Genomic DNA, 21628 nt, shown 5'->3' on the forward strand with positions numbered 1-21628 from the left:
AGCCGGCTCCTCTCGTAATAGTCACATTCCCCTTTCCCCCGATATTACAGTGTGTCCCTTTATCTCCTCTATAATCACAGCCAGCCCAAGGGGACCCCATCACTGTACGGTCCCAACCTGACTCAGGTGACTCATTAGCTGCTTGCTTTTGCTTACGACAGCTGTGCACTTCTTGCCAAGCTGGAGGTGCTGAGAAACCTCACGAGCCCGTTGCTACATCTTAGCAGGCTCTGTCCAGCCGTCGCAGCAAACACTCTGTACATCTGAAACGCCTAGGCATGGCACCTGGGGTTATTTGATCCTCTCAGTGGCTCTCTGAAGATCATTGTCCCCCCCTTTACAGATGAGGAAAATGACTCTTGGTTTTGGCTCAGGTCATGATCTCAGGGCCATGGGAGTGAGCCCCGCGTCGGGCTCCGCACTCAGTGGGAGTCTACTTAAGATTCTCTCTCTTCCTCTCCCTCTGCTCTCTCTCCCCACTCATGCTTGCTCTCTCTCCCTCTCTCAAATAAATAAATAATTCTTTTTTTTTTTTAAATCACACAGCAAATTAGTAAGGTCTGTGTAATTCTGAAACCTTTGCATTTTCTGTCGCTACAACAGTGGCTTGAAAATTTTTTCAGTGACTGAAAAATAGATATACACACATACAAAGTAAGGTCAGCTTGAGTTCCTGCTGTAGTCAGAAGCAGTCGTAACCAATTTTGGTCCCCAGGGGAGGAAGCCACGCGGTCCCTGGGAGGCAGAGTTCTGCTCTGGCCTCAGCACTGGTCACATCACAGCCCTTCCTTACTTGGCCTTACCTCTGCCTTCTGGGAAAATCTACACAAATCGTAATGCTTTTCCATTAAGGGAAATAATTGCAAATACGAGATCTCTTAGCTCTTAAACAGAGTTCAAAGACTTCTTCCTTACATTCTCAACCAGAGAAAAATTAGGAAGAATGACCAGGCATCCCCAGCAGTGCTCCAACCTCCAGCTTCCTGGTTTTTCAGAAAGCTCATTTCCAACGTAAAAGAAAATATCTCTTTCATTTTCTCAATTACCTGCGGACTGAAGTTTTTCGCAGTTGCATTATGGGCTCCTCTCTCTTTGAAGATTCCTCTGCCTTTGAAGAAGTCCTGAGACAGCATCCAGTAACAATAGTATTGTATTAAAATCTAATTTTTACTGAATGTTTATGAATCTGCCAGGCACTAGCCTAAACGCTTTACAGGATTACTTATTTGATCTCCACCACAGCCCGGGAAAGAGAAATCATTATTCTTATCTGTTTCTGTCCCTTGGTGAGTGTCAGAGAAAGATCTCCAGACACATCTCTCTGAGCCCAGAGCTCAAACCCGGAAGAACAGAAGGTAGGAAGTTGTGCTGGTGAAGCGTGAAAAAGAGGCCGAGAGCCTTGGTGCTGGGAGCAAGCCTCGCTTTTGGACCTGGAGTCTGAAGGGTGTGGGAGATGGTGCCCCTTTGTCTGCAAATGGCTCTGTCACCCTGAGGACTCTGGTGGCATATGTTTGTCATGGATAAAGTCAGCAGGTGGCCTGTTCCTTCCCTATCACTGCAGTGGCAACTTACCACAAACCTGGTGACTTCCAACGACTCAGGCTTACTGTCTTGCAGTTCTGGAAGTCAGGAGTCCTAAAAGCGGGGTATCAGCAGGACTCCGTTTCTTTGAAGGCTCTAGGGAGAGAATCCTTTCCCTTGCCTTTTCGAGCTTCCAGAGGCCACCAGCCTTCCTCAGCTCACGGCCCCTACTCTGCTTCTGACCTCTGCTTCCATCATCTCGTTCTCTGACTCTGACCCTCCTGTCTCCCTCTTACAAGGACCTTTGTGGCTATACTGGGCCCACCCAGACAATCTAGGACAGTCTCCCCAGTTCAGGGTCCTTAGCATAACCACACCTGCAAAATCCTCTCTGCCATGCCAGGTCCCAGGCCCCAGTCACCCTTCTGGGGACTGGGGCATCTCTGGAACTGCTATTCCAGATGGGTACCAGGTTTGGAGCCGTGTGAGTGAAGCAAGGCCCACCAGAGATCAGGCACGCCGCCCCGGCGCCAGCCCCCTTCCCCTGGCACGGACCACTCTGTAGTCGGTGTAGGCAGGGAGTAAAGCCACCGGGGCACCCCGCAGCCAAGGCTGGGGACTTCCCTCCCCTCCCCTTCCTGTCTTTGTTCCCTCCACAGAGCACAAACGCAGGGAGGCACTTGAGAAAGAGAAGGAGCGTCTCCAAAATATTGATGAGGATGAATATGACGCCATGACAGAGGAGGAGAAGACCGTGTTCAATCGAGAGGTTCAGCAGGCCCTCCGCGAGAGGAAGAAGAGGTCAGAATCAGGGGCCAGGCAGGGCGGAAGTGGTTCTCCTGGGAGTAACCCACAGCCCGTCCTGAAGGCTGGGGTCACCTTCCAGGGGAGCAGCCATGACCAAGGGAGACCCCAGAGGATGACCTGCTAAGAGCAGGAAAACACGTTGCCCTTCGAGGGTGTTGGTTGCGGCAGCCTTCCTGGGTTTCTCTCATTCTTTCCTTCCTTCTGTCTGGAGGGCGTCTGACTAGGGGGAGGTTATATGACAGAATGGGGGGTACTTCTGGCCCCTGGGCTGTCCTGGGGCTCTCCCTAGTTTCCCCTGACACTTGTCCCCTAGGTCCAGCTCATCAATCAGCCTCTGTGCTCAGTTGTCCGCAGCTGGTGACTGAGAGGCCACTCTCTTGACATGAGCTGAATGCTTGCCCCCAGAACTCGGCCATTTCTCCTTCCCCAACCACCATCATGGCCTTTGGTGGTGTTATCTGTCCCCTGAGTTCTGGCTGCCTCTCCCACTTGATCCTCAGCCTGGGCTTTGCCAGAGACCCTGGGCAGACTCTCAGCCACTCTCTGTGCCCATCGCTGGGGACCGCACAGGAATGACTGGATCCGCTCCACACCACCTGGGGCCCAGGAGACTCAGGCTATCTCAGCTACAGGTTAGGCGGAGGATAAATGTCTTATCTGCCTTCAGACCTTCAAACATGCCAGGGAAAGAGGGCGGATTTCTTATCTTCCGTAGAATTCCAAACATTGGAAGGGACAGACCCAAGATACTTGCCCTTCCATTTAACCTCCTTCTCTCCTCTTCCTCTACTTCCAGATTACTCCCACTGACCCCCAGAGAGCTCTTATGTGCTCTCCGCCCCCACAGTGTGCTCTCATTTCTTCGTCTGGATGGTCCCTTGTAAAAATGCCTGGTTCTCCAGGGGTATAAAAAGCCTGGCTTTGGGATTCCAAAGGAAGGTCTTTTCTTTCTCGTCCAGGTCGTTGCTTTCAGGAATTCACTTCAAGGTGCACTTAGAGAGAGAGAGAGGAGGAATGCAGCTTTCAGATTCAGCGCCATGGCCCTAAGCTAGCCATTAGGGACTGCTGTTGAAAATACGATCTCTTGTTGTCTGAACATCAGACACGACCGTGTCGGAAGCCGGGCCTCATCTGAATTGCTTATTTATTCATTTCAGCGAAAGAGAGAGAAAGAGAAAGCACGCACAAGGGCAGGGGAAAAGGCAGAGGGAGAGGGAGAGAGAGAGTCTCCAGCAGACACCCCCCACCCCCCCCCCCACCACTGCCCTGCTGAGCACGGAGCCTGACACGGGGCTCGACCCAGGGCTCAATTCCACAACTCTGAGACCCTGACCTGAGCTGAAATCAAGAGTAGGACCTTTACCTGACTTCACCCCCTCCAGGTGCCCCTGAAAGTCACTTTTTAAAAACTGTTAACATCAAGCTTATTTAGCCCTTGCCTTGTTCTCTTATGAAAGAAGATTGGAATAGAAATAGAGACTGAGTATTCCTCTTCGTTGAGTTGGAGCTCATCCGCTTTGCTGAGTGACCGCTCCGAGACCCTGCTTTCTTTCCTCCCCCCCCTTCCTCCTTCCTTCCTTCCCATTCACACAGATATCTTTTGTTCGTTCTTTTTATGCCCAAGAAAACTCTTCCCTGGTCCACCCATCCAGACCCTCGCAGGCAGAGGAGGGTCTCGGGGCCGGAGGGGCTCTGAACTCTTGTTTTCTCGGCCTGGTTCAATGAAGGGAGCTGGAGAGGCTGGCACGGGAGATGCAGGAGAAGAAGCTGCAGCAGGAGCTTGAGCGGCAAAGGGAAGAAGATGAACTGAAGCGGAAAGTCAAAAAGCCAAAGCAATTACCAGTGAAGGAGGAGCCTCCCGCGAAGAAATCTCAAACCAACCGGCAGGTAGCAACCCTCACTCGCTCCTCAGCAAGAGGCAGAACCGAGGAAGCGGTCGCTGTGACTAGCCCCTCAGGCCAGCACATGTCGCTTCCACAGAACTGACCTGATACCGTTCGGGTCTCGTGGTGGAGCAGAGGTGGGAGGCAAGGGGCCGACATTTGCTGAGAGCTGACTGTGGGCCAGGAGCTCGGCCTGCACTTTATTTGGCTCCCCTCACGCCCTCTGGGGTTCAGAGACATGAGCCCCACCCCAAGAGAGTTCCGGGACCCCCCCCCAGTTACATCTGACCACAGTCCTTGTCTTTCCACTGTCCCCCCCCAGTCCCCTAGATGCTGCTGAACAGGCTGCCTTAACGGGGCCTCCAGTCAGCCGCAAAGCCTGGGGAGCCCCTATGTTCAACCAAGAGCTTATCTTGACCCACAGTCTAGGGAGCCACTCTGACATCAGCTTGGCCTTGCAGACCCGTGGCGCCGGTTGATCCGCCTGCCACGCTTAGCGGTCACGCATCTTACCAACAATGGAGAAAGAGAGGGTTGGGGCCAAGCCCCCTCCCTCCTTGGTGAGCAAACGCTCTAGGAGACAGCTGTGCCACCACCGACCGGTCCACACTCTCCAGGCTGTGTTAGAGATCCAGACAGATGTGGAGAAAGAGGAGTACAGTGAGGCCAGGGGACAGCCAACCCTGGCCAGGCCTGCCTCCAAGCCCGTCCTTAGGGAGGAAGAGCGCCGTCAGCCCGAACGGGGACTCTGGGCTGTCCTGCCAGCTGTCCTCTTGAGACTCGACTCGACTTTATGTCACCAAAGAATGACCAGAAACCTGTGGAGCCTCCCCAAGGATTTCATCCAGGGGAGAAAAAAATCAGAGCCCACAAAGCAAGTTTAAAAAGAGAGAAAGAATCAAGTTGGTTTCTCTTTGCTAGGCTACGTAAATAAATACATATTTTTTTTTAAAGCCTTGGGCACAGCCAAATTCTAAACTTCTGTTTGTTGCCAACAAAGGGCCATAGAGAGGATGTTTTATCAAACACCCCCCAGGTGATCCTCAGAGCCCTGATGTAAGGCAGGAGGCACCTGCAATCCTGTGGGGCTTCAGGCAGTTTTTTCTCCCGTAAAGAACTGTTTTAAGCATTTTTTTAAAAAGATTTTATTTATTTATTTGACAGAGATCACAAATAGGCAGAGAGGCAGGCGGGGTGTGTGGGGGGGGGGTTCGTGAGGAAGCAGGTTCCCTGTTGAGCAGAGAGCCCTATGTGGGGCTCGATCCCAGGACCCCCGGGGACCATGACCTGAGCGGAAGGCAGAGGCCCCAACCCAATGAGCCACCCAGGCACCCCATGTTTTAAGCATATTTTATGTGTTTTGCTTTCTAGATTCTTACTTTTTCCAAACTAGAGGTCAAGACGGATGCACTGGAAAGGAAAACATCTATTAGGGAACATTTAAATGAGAAGGATGATCTAAGCAAGAAGAGGAAGAACCAGCTGGGAGACATCCACCTGCTCGGGCTCCCCCTGGTGCAGGAGCAAGAGGACAGTGAAGCGGACCTCCTGAAGGATGCCGACAAGCACCTGGCCCAGAAGTTTAAGACCTACGAGCTGACTCTGAAGGATATTCAGAATATCCTCATGAACTGGGACCGGAAGCAAGGCATCCTGCTGCATCACGCCGGCGCCGAGGACATGACCCACGAGCCTGACGACCAGCGCCAGGTCCCTTCAGGCGGGCGCCGAGGCCGCAAGGACCGAGAGAGGGAGCGCGCGGAGAAGGAGCGCCAGGAACGGGAGAAGGCCGAGAGGGAGCGTCTGGAGAAGCTCCGGGCCCTGGAGGAGCGGAGCGACGGCTGCGGTGGCGGCGGCGAGTGGGAGGGAGGGGAGGAGGACCACCACGAGGGGAGGAAGGACCTGGGTGTGCCGTTCATAACCATCCCCACGCCCGACTTCGAGGGCGTGAGCTGGAGGCAGGCGGTGGAGAGTGACAGGCTTCCCAAAGAGGATCAGGTACAGACTCTTCTCTGGGATGGAGACGTGGGTACTGTGCTGACCGCCACTAAAGGGTTCCTTTCTGTACCCCCTTAATTCCATTCATCTCTGAGGTCCCCTTGGATAGGAGACAACAGTGGCTAAGAGGACCTTTTTCTAGTTGGTGAAAACACATGGGAATTTCCACAGATCTAAATGACTCCATCTAACCTCATAAAAAACTGCCTATAGAGTTTTGGGGGGTATTTATTTTGTTTTTATTTAAATTCTAGTTAGTTAACGTATACTGTAATGCTGGTTTCAGGAGTCAAATTTAGGGATTCATTCAGTTCCATATGACACCCAGTGCTCATCCCAACAAGTGCCCTCCTCAGTGCCCAGCACCCTCCAGCCCACCCCCACCCACCTCCCCCCAGCAAGCCTGTTGCTCTCTATCATCAAGAGTCTCTTATGATTTGCTTCCCTCTCTTTTTTTTTTTCCTTCCCCTATGTTTATTTGCTTGTTTTTTAAATTCTACATCTGAGTGAGGTCATACGGTGTTTGCCTTTCTCTGGCTGACTTGTTTTTTTTTTTAAGTAGGCTCCACACCTGACGTGGGGCTTGAACTCATGACCCTGAGATCAAGAGTCACACACTCTTAACAACTGAGCCAGCCAGGCATGCCTCTCTGATCAACTTATTTCACTAGCTCTATCCACATCACCACAAAGGGCAAGATTTTGTTCTTTTTGATAGCTGAGTAATATATATATATATACATACACACACACACATACCACCTCTGCTTTCTCCGCTTATCAGTCATTGGACATCAGGGCTCTTCTCCATAACTGGCTCTTGTTGATGCTGCTGCTATAAACATTGGGGTACAGGTGCCCCTTCGAGTCTGTATTGTAGTGTCAGTTGGATAAATACCTAATAGTCTAAGTGCTGGGTTATAAGGTAGTTCAACTGTTAACTGTTTGAGGAACCTCCATGCTGTTCTCCAGAGTGGCTGCACCAGCTTGCATTGCCACCAACAGTGGAGGAGGGCTCCCCTTTGTCCACATCCTTGCTGACACCTGCTGTTTCCCGTGTTGTTAGTTTTAGCCATTCTGACAGGTGCGAGGTGGCATCTCATTGTGGTTTTGATGTGCATGTCCCTGATAATGAGTGATGTCCAACACCTTCTCATGTGTCTGTTGGCCATCTGTGTGTCTTCTTTGGAGAAATGTCTATTCATGTCTTCTGCCTGTTTCTTAACTGGATTGTTTGCTTTTAGGGGTATTAAATTTAGTAAGTTCTTCATAGATTTTCAGAGTTGCTTTTTAAATATCGACAATACTAGTGTTATCGGCTGGCTAGATAGGTGTACTGTGGAAGCAAGAGTCTCAATTACTTGAAAATCTTCTTCCCACAAGCTTCTTTATAGTGACAGAAATCATACTATTAGATGGCTTTTTGTCCCTAGAAAATATTGCATTGCCAGAAGCCCCTGCGTGAGAGTTTGGAGGAGATGGTTTTTATAGCATTTTGTCCAGAAATGAGCTTTTTCTGCAAAACACCAGAAAGCAAATATTTCAAGCTGCAAGTCCTACAGTCTCTGTCACAACCACCACCATGTAAATCAACAGACATGACTCCGTGCCTGTACAACTTAATTTACAATAGCAGGTAACAGGCCAGATCTGACCTGGGGGCCACAGTTTGCTGATTTTTAGTTTAGTTGATCGGAAACTAGATGCAGCCTTAACAAGGAGAGAACAGAGCCAGGGAAGAAGGTTTGGCAGGTGAGAGTTGATGGGAAAACACAGGTAATTCCTCAAAGGGGCGGACTGGTGTGGGATGCGGCCGCACATGGAGAGTCTCGCCGCAGAGGTCCGGGTAGGCCGAAGGCTGGAAGATGACTGGGGGACACACGACAACAAACCACTCGTCTCACAGTTCTGCCTGAGGAGACTCTTGGCCACTTTTCTCCCCAGAAATATGTTTTTTGAAAAAGAACTTCTTCTCATCTTGTTTTATGTTCCAGGATCCAGGACTATAGCCAAGGTTACCTTCTGGCTTATTCTCGTTGTCCGCACACCCCAAGCGACAGCTTAGACTGTTGGTTACAGTTCTTGACCCCTGGCTCCATTTAATAATTGGTACAAACTACCCATTCCTTTCCCTCACAGACATTCAAACCCTGGGAGTTAACACTGGCTACGCTTAGGCAGGAAAAGCCTTTGGCGGCCGGACCCACAGGTCAGAAACCCAGGATTCCACACACACAGCTGCCGGCTCAGCCTAAGTGCCTGCTTGGTCCACAGAACGGAAGCTGTGGCGGGCTGTCCAATTTACCGTTGTGACAGTGACTTATGCGGAGATCGCCTGCTTGGGCTACAGGGTTTCCCTGCTGAGATGGGAGCTGCCGAGAAACGTTCAAGCTGCCCGCTCTGGCGGGTGCCCACTCAGTTGAAACAGCAGAAGCAGAGAATGCTGGAGGAATGCATTTTCTCTTCGGTTTCTTTTCGACTTCTCTCTTCTTTCCCATCCTTTACCCAATTCCCAGAACCCTGACTTGTTTTCTTTGCCAAACTTGACCTGTTCCAACCTTCACTTACTTTCAGCCTCAGAAAGAAAGAACATTTAAAGGTAACAGAAAGATTAACATGGGACCTGGAGGCAGATGGACCGACTCTGTACCACTGACATCAGAATCTTGAGAGCTGGCATCTAAAACATACTGAGCGCCTGCTGTGTGCTCAGCCCTAGTGTCTGTCCCAGTGGAGTTTACATCCATTTGCAGAGACAGACACGACAAGGGGACTAAGACCATGATAAGAGAAGGATAGGGGACTCCACAGCAAGAGCCCCAGCCTGCTCTGGGGGCACAGGGGTCGAGAAAGACCTGCAGAGCTGTGTCATGGGCCCTTCACCCCCTTTCCCCAACATGTGCCCAGGGCAGAGGCACCTCCCAAGAGTGTTAGGAAGAGGCAGGAGAGTCCAAACCTCCCTGTGCTCACTCAGGGGAGCAGCTGGGGACACCCTGCCCTCTGCCTCAGAAATTAACCATTGGCTTTTCCTTTAGATCCTGGACATCTTGGGTCTGGGTTCCTCGGGACCACCCATCCCACCTCCCGCCTTATTCTCAGTCATCTCCTACCCCCTGAAGCGGCTGCCTTTGGCCACAACAGAAATCCTGAAGCATTTCGTGTTTGTGATCTCCCCATCTGAAGAGCTGTCCCTGCTGGAGGAGAAAAGAGAAGGGGAAGCAGAAGCAGAGCTTTTGGGCACTGCGGGCTCTGGGAAGGTAAGGAGCAAGCCAGCCTCTTGTTCTCCTGATTTTGGTAGGACTTCAGTTGGGCAGACAAGGAAGGTCCCCCTCCGCATGGTCAAGAACGGGGTATGGTGTTGGGCGTCACATTCACTGACGTGTTTGCCATTGACTCGTCGCATATCCCAGCTGGGGACCCCACGTGAGCCTCTCTCAAAATGCCTGATTCTCATCTTGCACCCTTTCTGGTCCCCGTGGGATGGTCTAGGGAACTCGTTGAATTGCTCTAAAGCTCATTTGGGAGAAATAATAAGCAAATTCAGCATGGTCTCTCTCTCTCTTTTTTTCCAAAAGCAGCTCTCTTTAAAAAAGATATTAGAATGTATTGGGAGGCTAAGGTCATTCACACAGTATATGAGAAGACAAGAATCAGTAGGGGCACCTGGATGGCTCGGTGGGTTAAAGCCTCTGCCTTCGGCTCAGGTCATGATCCCAGAGTCCTGGGATCAAGCCCCACATCGGGCTCTCTGCTCAGCAGGGAGCCTGCTTCCTCCTCTTTCTCTGCCTACCTCTCTGCCTACTTGTGATCACTGTCTGTCAAATAAATAAATAAAATCTTAAAAAAAAAAAAAAGAATAGACACAAGTTAAGGGAACACACAACACTAAGAAAAGAACAGATTTTCAAAGAAGTTATGAGTATGAGATTGGATATTGTGGTAAACTCACTTTTTATCTCTTTGCCTGACACAAAGGAGTAAAATTAATTCCAGCTAGATCAAAACTATGAGTAACTGAAATGAAATCACATGTAAGTAGAAGAAAATAGATATGTAATTAATAGAATAAATCACAAAGGAAAATGGGTTTGACCAATAATTGCAGAAGGTATGTCTATTAAAAGCTGGAGAAGGGTTATTTATTCCCAGAAAAATATGGTAGCCCCAGATTTGAATCTCTCCACCCAGCTTCCTACAAACCAGGCACATCAGCAAAGAATAATAAAATCACCGGTAGGAAATAAAATCACCAGTAGGCCCCACCTCAGCCTCAATTTGGTGAAGAGAATGACTCAAACTTCTATTTAAAAATAAATGGGGAATTATCATCTGAGATCAGCAGCATGACTGGAAACACCCTACTAGAAAAAAGTCCAAATAAAAAAGAAAATGGAAAAAATTGCCCACATCGGAGGTGACGATGACACCCACTTCTTTCCATAAAATTAGCCATTAACAGAAAAGGGTTAAGCATTCTTGAACTTAACCATTCTAGGAGGAACTCTAATTCATCCCCAGTTGGCAAAGGAAAGCTCTTCATTCTAGAAGAATGGCAGCCAAAACTATAGAAAGAATAGTAAAATTAGAAATGAAGTAATTAATTAAGGAGCACCAACTGATCTAAAAAGCAGTACTTTGTTGGGAAACAAGATACTACAACCAGAACCTCGTCCCACAGGGGACTAGCTGGCAGCAAAGGGAAACACCCCACTATGGAGGCCAGTCTGGCGAGTGCCATTCCAGGGTGAATAGAGTGCATCGGTAATCATGGGTTGAGGTGGCTTTTTTTTTTTTTTTTTTTTGGTCCCTTGTTGTGATGGAGTGTGACATATACAGCACCTTCTCTGAATCTCATCAAACTTTATGCCTAATTTCCAGTTTACAGAAAATACAGGGAATGAAGGAATAAGCGAAATGATGCTCGAGGAATAGTCAGAAAATTTCAGAGTATGGCATATTCTATAGGAATACAGATCTGGTCTGCCCACAAGTCAGTGTGAGGGGGTGAGGGGTCTGGAGTAAGGGGTACTAAAGACACACCCCAACAAAACGCAGTGCAGGAAACCTCTCCCTGCAGCTCGAAGCTTTCTCTGGGCTTCGGCCTCCTCTTCAGGGAATGGGGAGCCCAGGAAAGCACCAGCTCTCCTCCTCTTCTCCACTGGGGAAGTGGGCTAGGCCCTCCTCTCTGCCCTCGGCAGCTGCCAGCATCCTGCACACACAGCACACACGCATTCGAGGCGTCTCTGTCTTCCGTGTATGTCAATGAGTACTTAAGCTTTGTGTTTGTGTTTAATTAAGACCCAGGAGGAGCAGACCACCTCCTCTAAGGGGAGCAGACAGAAACCAAAAGAAAAAGCAGACCAGGCCCGAGACACTCAGAAGGACAAACGTCGCATGGCCATCAACAGGAAGGGCCTCTCTGCGGGAACAGCCGGAGCCATTGCCCCCTTGTCGGACATGGACCAGAACAACTTCGCTGGGCAGTTCTCCCAGGAGAAATTCATCAGGTGGGCCTCTGAGTCACCCAGAGAAGGGAATGCTAGAGCCCCGAATAGAAGGCGTGCCTGTCCTGCCAGCGGGGCCTCCAGATGGCCAGGACTTCTCCCAGGCAGCAGCCCTGTCTGCTCTCAGAGGCCCAAAGGAAGGCTTCTCTCTTTAAAAGGTCTGTGGTCGTTTGCAGGCTGAATCATTTCCGGTGGATCGTGCCAGCCAACGGTGAGGTGACGCTGCGAATACACTTCTCTTCCAACGACCTCGGGAACTTCGACCAGACGTTCAACTTTGAGATCCTTGGAACCCGCCGCCAGTACCAGCTCTATTGCCGAGGTGTCTGCTGTTACCCCTACATTTGCCAAGACCCCAAGTAAGTGTATTTTGCCTTAAAAGAGATAGTTGATCGAACTAGAACAATACATAGAAGCAAGGCCCTTGCACACGGACAACACGCAGATTTATGAAGCGTCCCATATGTGTGCCCACCAAGACCACAGGCTGCCGGGGCTGGACAGTGGGTATATCCAAGAAGTAATAAATCAGTAGGCCTTGCCTATTAATAAACAATATCTACACCTAAAAGAGAAAGAGAAAGAGAGAGTTGAAAAATATTGAATAAATAAATGAGTGAGTCGACAAACATTTTCTTTTGCCCCATGGCGCTTTAAGCAAGGTAGCTCTTACTGCTAACATGGAACTGGGGCAGCACCCAGGCCCTCTGGTCGTATGGGGCTTCGGTGTCTTGGACATCCACGGAGCCACAGGAATGGCATGGACCATCAGAGTGAGCTACAGAGAATGTTAATAGGTGCGAAGGCCAGGGAAGCGTCGTCCTCTGGCCAGTTAGTTTGCTTATTGGACAATGAGGCAAACTTAAGCAGGTTTTATGTGTACTCTCGGATTTTTTTTTTTTATTTGTCCTGTAATATCACTAAAGGTGTGACTCTCTCCATGGGGGGACATTTTTCTGAGCTACCAAACACCACCGTACCCCTTATCCACAACATAAAGTCACCCAGCTGGGCAAGCTAGTGGGACAAACCCTCCAGGGCTGAGGCCTTTTATAGCTTATCCATAAATCAGCTTAAATATAGCTTATCGACCAAGAGGAGCATTTTTGCTGTTCTTACCAGGGCCCACACTGAACAAGGAACTCTGAAGCTGGTTAATGTCCACCAGAACTAGTTTTCCACGGAGATTTTCAGTTTTTCTGGTTGAGCGCACTGGCATGGGAAATCTCTCTCAGTCTACCATCAGCCACTCATTATGAAAGACACCTGGGAATTTTTTCCTCAAGTTCAAGCTCTCATCCCTGGGGATGGTGGAAGGGAGGGAGAAGGAATAAGGGTCAACTAAGGTCCTCAGATTAAGAATCATTCTGTCTCCAGATACTTGAACCCTTTGCTGAACAAAGGAGTGTTGGGTTCAGGTCACTGTCAAATGGAGGCATTGAACTTGCACTCAGACAGCCTCTCCTCCTCTTTTCCTCCCCTGTGTTCAGAGTGGTATTTCCTCAGCGAAAGCCAGACATGAAGCAAAACGAGGTCATCTTTAAGAAGTATATTATGAGCACGGAGAGGTTTTACTTCGGGCCACTGCTTTGCGGAAAATCAAGAGATAAGTACGTGTTCCATTATTTCAAGGCAAATTTCAGACATCCCGTTGGACTCACAAATGGTACATGCCGGGGTGCTCTGTGGACATAGCTTTTACTATTGCTGCCTCGGTTAGCTCTGAACCACAGGAGAACCGGGTTCTTGTGCCCCAAGTTTCTGCTAAGCCACCCAGATGAATGTGGGTGCCATCTTCCCAGATGGAAAAGCCTGGAGACGGATGAGGTTTTAGTGGGGAAAGAGTAGGACCAAGCGTCTACTTTGGGATATGTTGTTTGAGATGCTTAGGAGATATAGCTAGTAGCCACACACACCAAGGAATAAGCTCTGCGGTCTGGTTCTCAGGGGACCTCCATGGGGTTCAACAACAGAGAGGTCCCAGGAGTCTAAGCAAAGGTCCTTTTGGGGATTTCTGAGGATGAAGCCCGAGCAAAGTGAGTTGAGGAATCAGTGGGAGGTGAGAGAATGGAGACCGAGTGTAAAGGTCGTTCTCTGGAAATCTTGGCCCTGAAGAGAAGGGCAGGCAGCCGAGGACAAGAGGGGACATGGGACCCAGGGACACTGCTCACACACTGCGGTTCTTACGCTGTTTGGATGCCAAGGGGACACAGGGAGGAGGAGGTAGGCGTTTCCAGAGGAAGTAAGGGCCATTGGAGGTACAGCTCCCTGAGACCACACGAACGGGGTACAGAGATGCTGTTCCTGCCAGGAAGAGGGTACACCACTGCCCACTAGGGGGAGTGAAGGCGGACGGCTTCGGGTGCAGATGTGGTTGGGCCCGGGAGAAGGTTCCCATGCTACGGTCTGTTTTCTCCATAACACATGTTGTGAGGTCATCCCTAACAGGAAGGGAAGCGGAGGGAAGATAGAAATGTTGAGAAAATAGAGAGCAGATGAAACAGTTTTTGTGGAAAGTTGGAGAGGTAGAATAGTAAAGAAACAGAGATAGGTTGTCGGGCAGAATTGGGGCCCTGAGTGATGTTGACGGTCACAGGTTTTTAGAGATACCAGTTTTTTTCGGGTATGTACAAACTTCTCACTGTGTAGGCAGGGAGGCGTGACCAGAACTGGACCCAGCTCTAAGCACGTCTTAATTCAGTCTGGCATTTATTATGGTGATTAGAGTTTGTGCTCTTGCTGACTTGGTAGAACAAACAAAGCCTCTTTGTTCTCCAGCCTCTTAATAACTGGAGTTTGGTTCCTGAGAGGCTGGACCAGAAAGCCAAGACGCACAGGGTTGACTGATGCTGGAGTGGATCTGCCTCTAGAAGGGGCCCAGGAGAAGGGCTTCGCAGAGAGAAGAAGGGGGCTCCCGTTAACGAACATGATGGACACTGCAGTCCAGGGTCTAGAGTCAGGGAAATCATTGCTATTCAGAGAGACATGGGTCCTGGCAGCCCTGGAACCCACCAGAACTTGGGGCCAGACTGCACTGGCCTAGGAGGAGAGGGATTACAGTGGCCCAAAAAACAAGACCCAGTACAACCGGGTGTTATCTGTTTTCTCAAACCCTGCTGAGCCTCAGTGTTCTCATCTGCAAAATGGGAAAATCAAAGCAGCCGTCCACAGATTTGTGAAACTGAACTGGATAATCAGGACTTAGCACATGGGATTTAGCACAGTAAAGGCCACCACCCCTTTGGCAGCGCCACAGAGAGCACTCTGCACTCTGCCTCTCTGACCCTGAGTTGCTCTCTACCGTTTACTGTCTGTCCTTCCTTCCTTCATCACTGCATATCCAAAAAGCTTTTCAGACTGTCCCTGGGCTGTGCATCTTCGCCAGCATTCCTTGTACTTTCTGTGGTTCCTTTTTATTAACCTTTAACCGAGCAGCTTCTAATGCCCACAGTGCTCACCTCTGTGGCTCTTTCCCCAAGTCACAAGGGAACAGAAACAGCCTTGCAACAGTGAACCACGCCAAACGAATCCATGTCAAAACAGCAATGTCGTGTACAGGTCTAGGAGAAGGAGGTCAATGTGATCATCTCTAAGGCAGGTGGGAAAGAACAAACCGCTCTCAAAGGATTATATGTCCTGGGGATATAAGCCCTGGGAAGGGTAGATCCTCACGTTTCTCAGAATTCTTTGCAATAATGGAGCACCTGGCTGGCTCTGTTGATAGAACATGTGACTCTTGATCTTAGGGTCGTGAGTTCGAGCCCCATGTTGGGTATAGAGATTACTTAAATAAATAAATAAACTTTTTTTTTAAAAAAACAGAATACTTTGCAATAATAGCTACCATCTGGGGGCATTTGATATCTGCAGCTGTCCTGAAGAGCATTAGGTACACCATTGCGTGTAATACTCCTAGGGATCCTAAGAAGTATTATCATCCCATCGTAGAGATGAGGAGACCAAGGCTTGGCAGGGGTGGGGGAGGGGGAGGTCAAGTCCAGCTGCAAGTCTTCACAACTGTGAAGCTTAGCTGCCAGGCCACTGTCTCAGTGCACCACATTACCCTCTGGCACTGCCATACGCCCCACAGTCTCCTTTGCCACCTGAACTCCCAGTCCATCCTTAAATCCACATCCCTAATCTTTGTTCACTTCCAGGTACAAGTCCTCCTTGTTCCCAGGCAACACAGAGACGCTGACCATCCTGAACAGTTCCCCAATGGTCGTGGAGGCATTCTTCTGTTTTCAGAATGATGTCAAAGCAAACACCTACTTCCTGGAGCCCATCAACATGACTCTGAAACCCAATGAGAAGCAGGTACAGCCACACGGAAACAAGTCCACCGGGGCAAGTCTTTCCTGGGAAATTGGAGGTCGCGGCATTCTTAGCATCAATGTACTCTTTTGATGCTTCCTTTAGATGCTGAATATATGGGCCTACCCTACCGCGGTCGGTGTCTTTGATGACTGCATTGTCTGTTGCATCAAGGAGAACCCAGAGCCAGCTGTCTTCAAGTTAACCTGCCAAGGAGTCCGCCCAGAACTCGAGCTGGACTCCAAACAATTGCATTTTGACCGGCTCTTGTTGCACAGGTCAGAGTTCTGGATGATACCAGGACTGTGATGGGATTTAAAGAACACTTAGTTCTAGGGTGGCCAACTCGTCCCAATTTTCTCAGCCCTCTCCTTGTTTTAGCACTGAAAATCCTGCATCTGGGGAAACTTCCGGTCCTGTACAAACCAAGACGTTTCGCCCATGGGGTCCAGGGCCAACCACCCCCCAAAATTAACTGCCAAAATGTGTGCATATTTGCATTTTTCTCAGAAGGAATCACTTTTTCCAAATTCTCTAAGCAGTCCATTGCCCTCAAAGGTTAAGAATCTTTGCTTTAGAAGTTAAAGCACAAGTAAGTGAAACCACATAATTGTCTTTCTCTGCTTAACTTATTTCACTCAGCATAATCTCCGCCAGTCCCATTCATATTGATGGATGGGTACCATCCATACCAAAAGTTGGGTATTCATCCTTTCTGATGGCTGAGTAATATTCCATAGTATATATGGACCACATCTTCTTTATCCATCCATCTACTGAAGGGCATCACAGCTCTTTCTACAGTTTGACGATTGTGGACATTGCTGCTATGAACACTGGGGTACATATGGCCCTTCTTTTCACTACATCTGTATCTTTGGGGAAAATATCCCAGTAGTGCAATTGCCAGGTCATAGAGTAGCTCTATCTTTAATTTTTTGAGGAATCTCCACACTGTTTTTCAAAGTGGCTACCCAGCTTGCATTCCGACCAACAGTGTAAGAGGGTTCCCCTTTCTCCACTTACTTGTGGGACATAAGGAATAACATGGAGGACATTAAGAGAAGGAAAGGAAAAGTAAATTGAGGGAAACCGGAGGGGGAGACGAGCCATGAGAGACTGTGGACTCTGAGAAACAGAGTTTTAGAGAGGAGGCGGGTGGGGGCATGGGTGAGCCCCGTGACGGGTGTTAAGGAGGGCACGTATTGCATGGCCCACTGGGTGTTTTATGTAAACAATGACTCTTGGAACAGTGCATCAGAAACTAATGCTGTATTTCATGGTGACTAACAACGCAACAACAACAACAAAAAAAATAGATTCTCCTGGAAAAGGAAGGAGGGAAGGAAGGAAAGAAGGAAGAAATTGAAGCACAGAGAACACTAGACAAAAGCTAGAACTTAACATTTTATCCACTGGCATTATATTATTCTAAATAGAGAATGTTTATTTCTGGGGCTACTAGAAGAGACGATAATATGTATCCTGCATTCCTTCATCGCCACGGCAAGGCCCTGTCGCCTGGTGAACTCCAGTTAGTGAACTAAGCAATGACAAAAGTAACCAGAAGGGCATTTTTGGACCTGCCTGAATAAATCAGAACCATTTGAGATAGACAAAACTCCTTTTGGTCTCTGCAGGAAAGAATGCAAGGTGGTTCTTCTCCGCAACGTCACACCCCTGCCGGTAGCCTGGCGGATCACCAGCCTGGATCACCTGGGCGATGACTTCGCCGTGTCCACCATGCAGGGGACCATCCCCAGCAAGGCAGAGTACAGCCTGCAGGTGTACTTCCAGCCCTCCAAGCCTGTCAACATCAAGAAGATGATCCGGTTGGAGGTGAGGTCCTGCACATCTCCAGACTTGGCCATGAGAATGTGTACATCCTGGGTTCTCTGACAAGCCCACGCTCATACACACGCTCACACACACACATGGAGCCACGTCTCTGTGTTACACGCTCCTTACCGATCCCTGTTTGACAACCACTGACCCACAGTGTCTTGCTCTGCACCCAACTGAAAGCTCTGTGGAGACAGTCTTGTTCATGGCTGATTGCCCGCTGCACAAACAGCGCGCTCACTCCACTCAGACAGAGAGAGGGAGAAAGAGAGGGCATGATGTTACTATCCCAAAGTAAGCCTGAGACTCCCAAGTCCTCGCTCCGAAACCCTGTCACGGCTCAGACCAGCCGCCTGTCTCGGTACCATCACCTTTCTCCCAGGTGCTCCCAGCAGACACCCAGGAACCATCCTGGAGTCCCTCCTTCCCCAGACAGCCTGCCCTCCAGCTGCCTCCCGGCCTAGCTCCCTCCCACCCACTCCTCCGCCCACACTGCCGCCGCCCTCTCCCAGGCCGCCCATGGCACGTCTCTTGCCTGTATTTGGGCCCAATTCCCGCTGCGGGTCAGTCAGCTCAAGCCCCTTTCTTCCCCGCAGCAACCTGCGGGCTCCTGCCACCGTGAAGACCGAGCCCAGGGTCTCCACGGGCTTCTCAGGCCCTTCCTGCCTAGAGAAGCTTTCACACCTCAGCTCTGTCACATGGTCTCTTGGCTTTTTCCTGCCTCAGGCCCTTGGCCTTGCCACAACCCTGCCAAGAATGTTACCCCTAGGCTCTGTGGCTCTACTAAACAACACTGCTCCAGCTGGGTTCCGCTAATCACCCCACACCCCTTATGTGCGGTCCCTCACCCTCGCCTTTTGTCCTCCAGAGTACCTCCCCCTGGTGGATGTCCTGTTTTCTTTCTTTCCTTTCTCTTGTGAACTCCATCAGGACGGGGTCTCGCCGGACCTGCTTCTATCTGTTTTCATTCCTGAGAGCTGATGTAACAAATGCCCACAAACCATCACAAACTAAGTGGCTTTAAACAACACACATTTATTCTCTTATAATTCTGGAAGCCAAAAATGTGAAATTGAGGTATCTGCAGGGTCACATTCCCTCTGAAGCCTCTAGGGAAAAACCCTTCCTCGCCTTTTCCAGCTCCTGGTGGCTCCAGGTCTTGGGCTCGTGGCTGCGTCACTCCAACCTCTGCCTCTTGTCTTCATATGGCCTTCTTTGCCTGTGTCCTCTCCTCTTCTGTCTTTTGTAAGGACATTTGTCATTGGGTTTAGGGCCCACCAGATAAACCAGGATGACCTCACCTTGAGATCTTTAATTTAATTACATCTGCAAAGACTTTTTCCAAATAAAGTCACATTCATGGGTTCTAGGGGTTAAGACATGGCCACCATTCAGTCTGCTGCCCCATCAGATCCCCAACGTCTAGCACAGGCCTGAACTAGAAGTTACTCAGGAAAATCTGTAAGATGAATGAATGAACAAATGAATGAATGAATGTCATTGACTTTTGATGCTTGTTGCATCGATTCTGCGACAGTGAAGGGATTATCCAAGCTTCTCTTTGAATACTTGCAGGGATAGAAAACTTACTCTCATAGCAGCGTGATCTTCCTTTGAACAGGTCTATTAATTCTTCCTTGGGCTGGGTTCAGATTTCCAACTGTCACTTCCATGAATTAATCCTGTTTCTACTTTTGGGTCCACTCAATGAATCCAGGCTCTCTTGTCACTCACCTATGACAGTCCTTAAGGTAGCCGAACACAGATACTTAGAGATTCATTTAATCAACAATTGGTTTTGAATATCAGAGGGTGATGGTCCACATTTTAAACACCAGTCTCTACACAGATAGGGTCTCTACAACAATGACCCAGGTCGCATGGCTGGTGTAGGGTCCCAGCTTTGTCAGCTTCATCCTTCTGTGCTGGGTCATGGAACCTCCAGGGGTTCCTATGGGGGCGGTGTTGGGGAGACAGGCAAGATGGGATACTTGGAGAGGTCATGTGACAGATGTTTACCAGCTGGTATGGAAACATTTCTTAATTTTAGGGATGATATAGCATCCCTATGTGTTCTAGTCAGAGCAGACACAGTGGGTTTCCCCTCTGGCTCCTTAAAGTTTTCTAAGGTTTCTCTTCTCCAGATTCCTTCAACATCTACATGAGGAAATGCCTTGCTTTGTGGTCCCCTTGGAAAGTGCTCTGGTGAACTCATTTTATTTTATTTGTGTACCTCTTAAATTGTTCATCCTGTTTCCCTCAGTTACAAAATTTAACCTCCACCCTCTACTCCAATAAGAAAGCAAAGGAAATAGAATGTTCTAGGTGCATGGCATCTATCGGGAGAAAGGTACTGTGTAAATTCTGGAAATGGTAATCCAGATTGTTTGTCCTGTTTTGCCCTCCTGCTGCCAGTCCTTTTTGTCATCTCTGTCAGAGGCTGAGCAGCAAAAGAAGGTAAAACTTAAGTGGGTCCAATTTGCTCTGTGAAACATTGGCAAAATGCGCAATGAAAGAAAAGATGGAAGTTCTGAATTAAAACTTGAGTTTGGTGACAGCTACCAACTTCCCACTTGACACCAAGCACAAGTCATGCAGAGCTGGTGACTTTATTTCTCAACTTGAGGTACCACCAGAGAGGCAAGGGTGTCTGGGAGAGCTACCCACCATGGCCAACGGCTCTTCCCCTTGATGAATGGACACTTTATCACCCTCTTGTTTGTCTCAGGAGTTAAAAGTAGGGTCCAGTTGACAGATGACAGCAGTTCAGGTGCTTCTCGGGACAGGGAGGGAGGGGACAGTGAGCAACTTGGGGACGGGGGCAGGCTTGCTTTTTTTTTTTTTTTTTTTTTACACTTCCAACTTGAATAGTAAAGGTGTTCACTTAAATAAAACATTTGAAATTTCCTGCAGAGAAACACTAAACACACTTATTTTATATGAAAATCTAGTGCTTTTTCCATAGTTTGAACCAGAAACAAACAGAAGAATTCAGATATATAAAATCAGGAAAGCAAGGGTGATTGACAACGTGCAAGTTTTCTGTTTCAACGGGCAGAAAAATGCTCTTCAGGTTTATTTTATTTAGAAGTTCCAAAGAACACTTTGCTTTGTATGTATACTCATAGCCCCAAACTTCAATAATGCAGTGAAAATCACGCAAATAATTTAAACCTCATAAGTGGACAAGATGAAAAATGCAGTCGCTTTTCCCCATTCTTACATTGATTGTCTACACTGGCATTTCCCAAAGGATGTTATGAGAACACCAGTCATACCAAATGGTCACTGAAGACAAAAGCTAAATACATCTTCAAAATATTCTCTACCACATCTCCTGCTTCATCATTCCTGCTGCGTGGCACGTAGTTCCAGCTCCAAGTCCCCCATGGATCTTGCTTTTACTGAAGAAACCCTTTTACCCTAACAGGTTTTAGATGCAGAAAATCTCGTTGGTGTGGTTCAGATTGAAAACATCTTGGTCTTTGCAGAGTCTTATGACGTCGCCTTGGACATCACCTTCCCCAAAGGTCTGTTGACCCCTTCAGGGAAAGGGTGTTTAGAAGTTACATCTTTGAGTGCAATGTATTCCTTATGTAGAGGAAGACCAATGGCTGTTGGCGAGCGCGTGGAATTTCAGCAAATAGTGATGCAAGCCCCAGAGTAGTGTTGGCAAAATGACTACAAGAATCTTAGTTTTCTCCAGCTAGAGATGACAAGGGGTGGCGATAATTACAAAGTTGGCAGAGCTCTTTTCCT

The 21628-nt window shown here is 48.8% G+C and overlaps 1 protein-coding gene across 5 annotated transcripts in view; it reads left to right on the forward strand.

The window, feature by feature from the left end:
- Positions 1-21628, forward strand: part of HYDIN (HYDIN axonemal central pair apparatus protein) — a 386960-nt gene that overhangs the window by 294150 nt on the left and 71182 nt on the right. For 4 of the 5 annotated variants that reach the window (XM_045076288.1, XM_045076287.1, XM_045076289.1 and 1 more), the window contains 11 exons: positions 2181-2322; positions 4056-4215; positions 5583-6209; positions 9245-9466; positions 11508-11716; positions 11890-12072; positions 13204-13323; positions 15871-16030; positions 16133-16305; positions 17668-17866; positions 21300-21399. In XM_045076288.1, the coding sequence (XP_044932223.1) occupies positions 2181-2322; positions 4056-4215; positions 5583-6209; positions 9245-9466; positions 11508-11716; positions 11890-12072; positions 13204-13323; positions 15871-16030; positions 16133-16305; positions 17668-17866; positions 21300-21399 (2295 nt within the window). The remainder of the gene's footprint in view (positions 1-2180; positions 2323-4055; positions 4216-5582; positions 6210-9244; positions 9467-11507; positions 11717-11889; positions 12073-13203; positions 13324-15870; positions 16031-16132; positions 16306-17667; positions 17867-21299; positions 21400-21628) is intronic. The other variant, XM_045076290.1, reaches the window with a different exon arrangement.

Source organism: Mustela putorius, unplaced genomic scaffold (assembly GCF_011764305.1).
Source record: "Mustela putorius furo isolate JIRA1106 unplaced genomic scaffold, ASM1176430v1.1 tig00000174_pilon_pilon_pilon, whole genome shotgun sequence".
Lineage (NCBI taxonomy): Eukaryota > Metazoa > Chordata > Mammalia > Carnivora > Mustelidae > Mustela > Mustela putorius.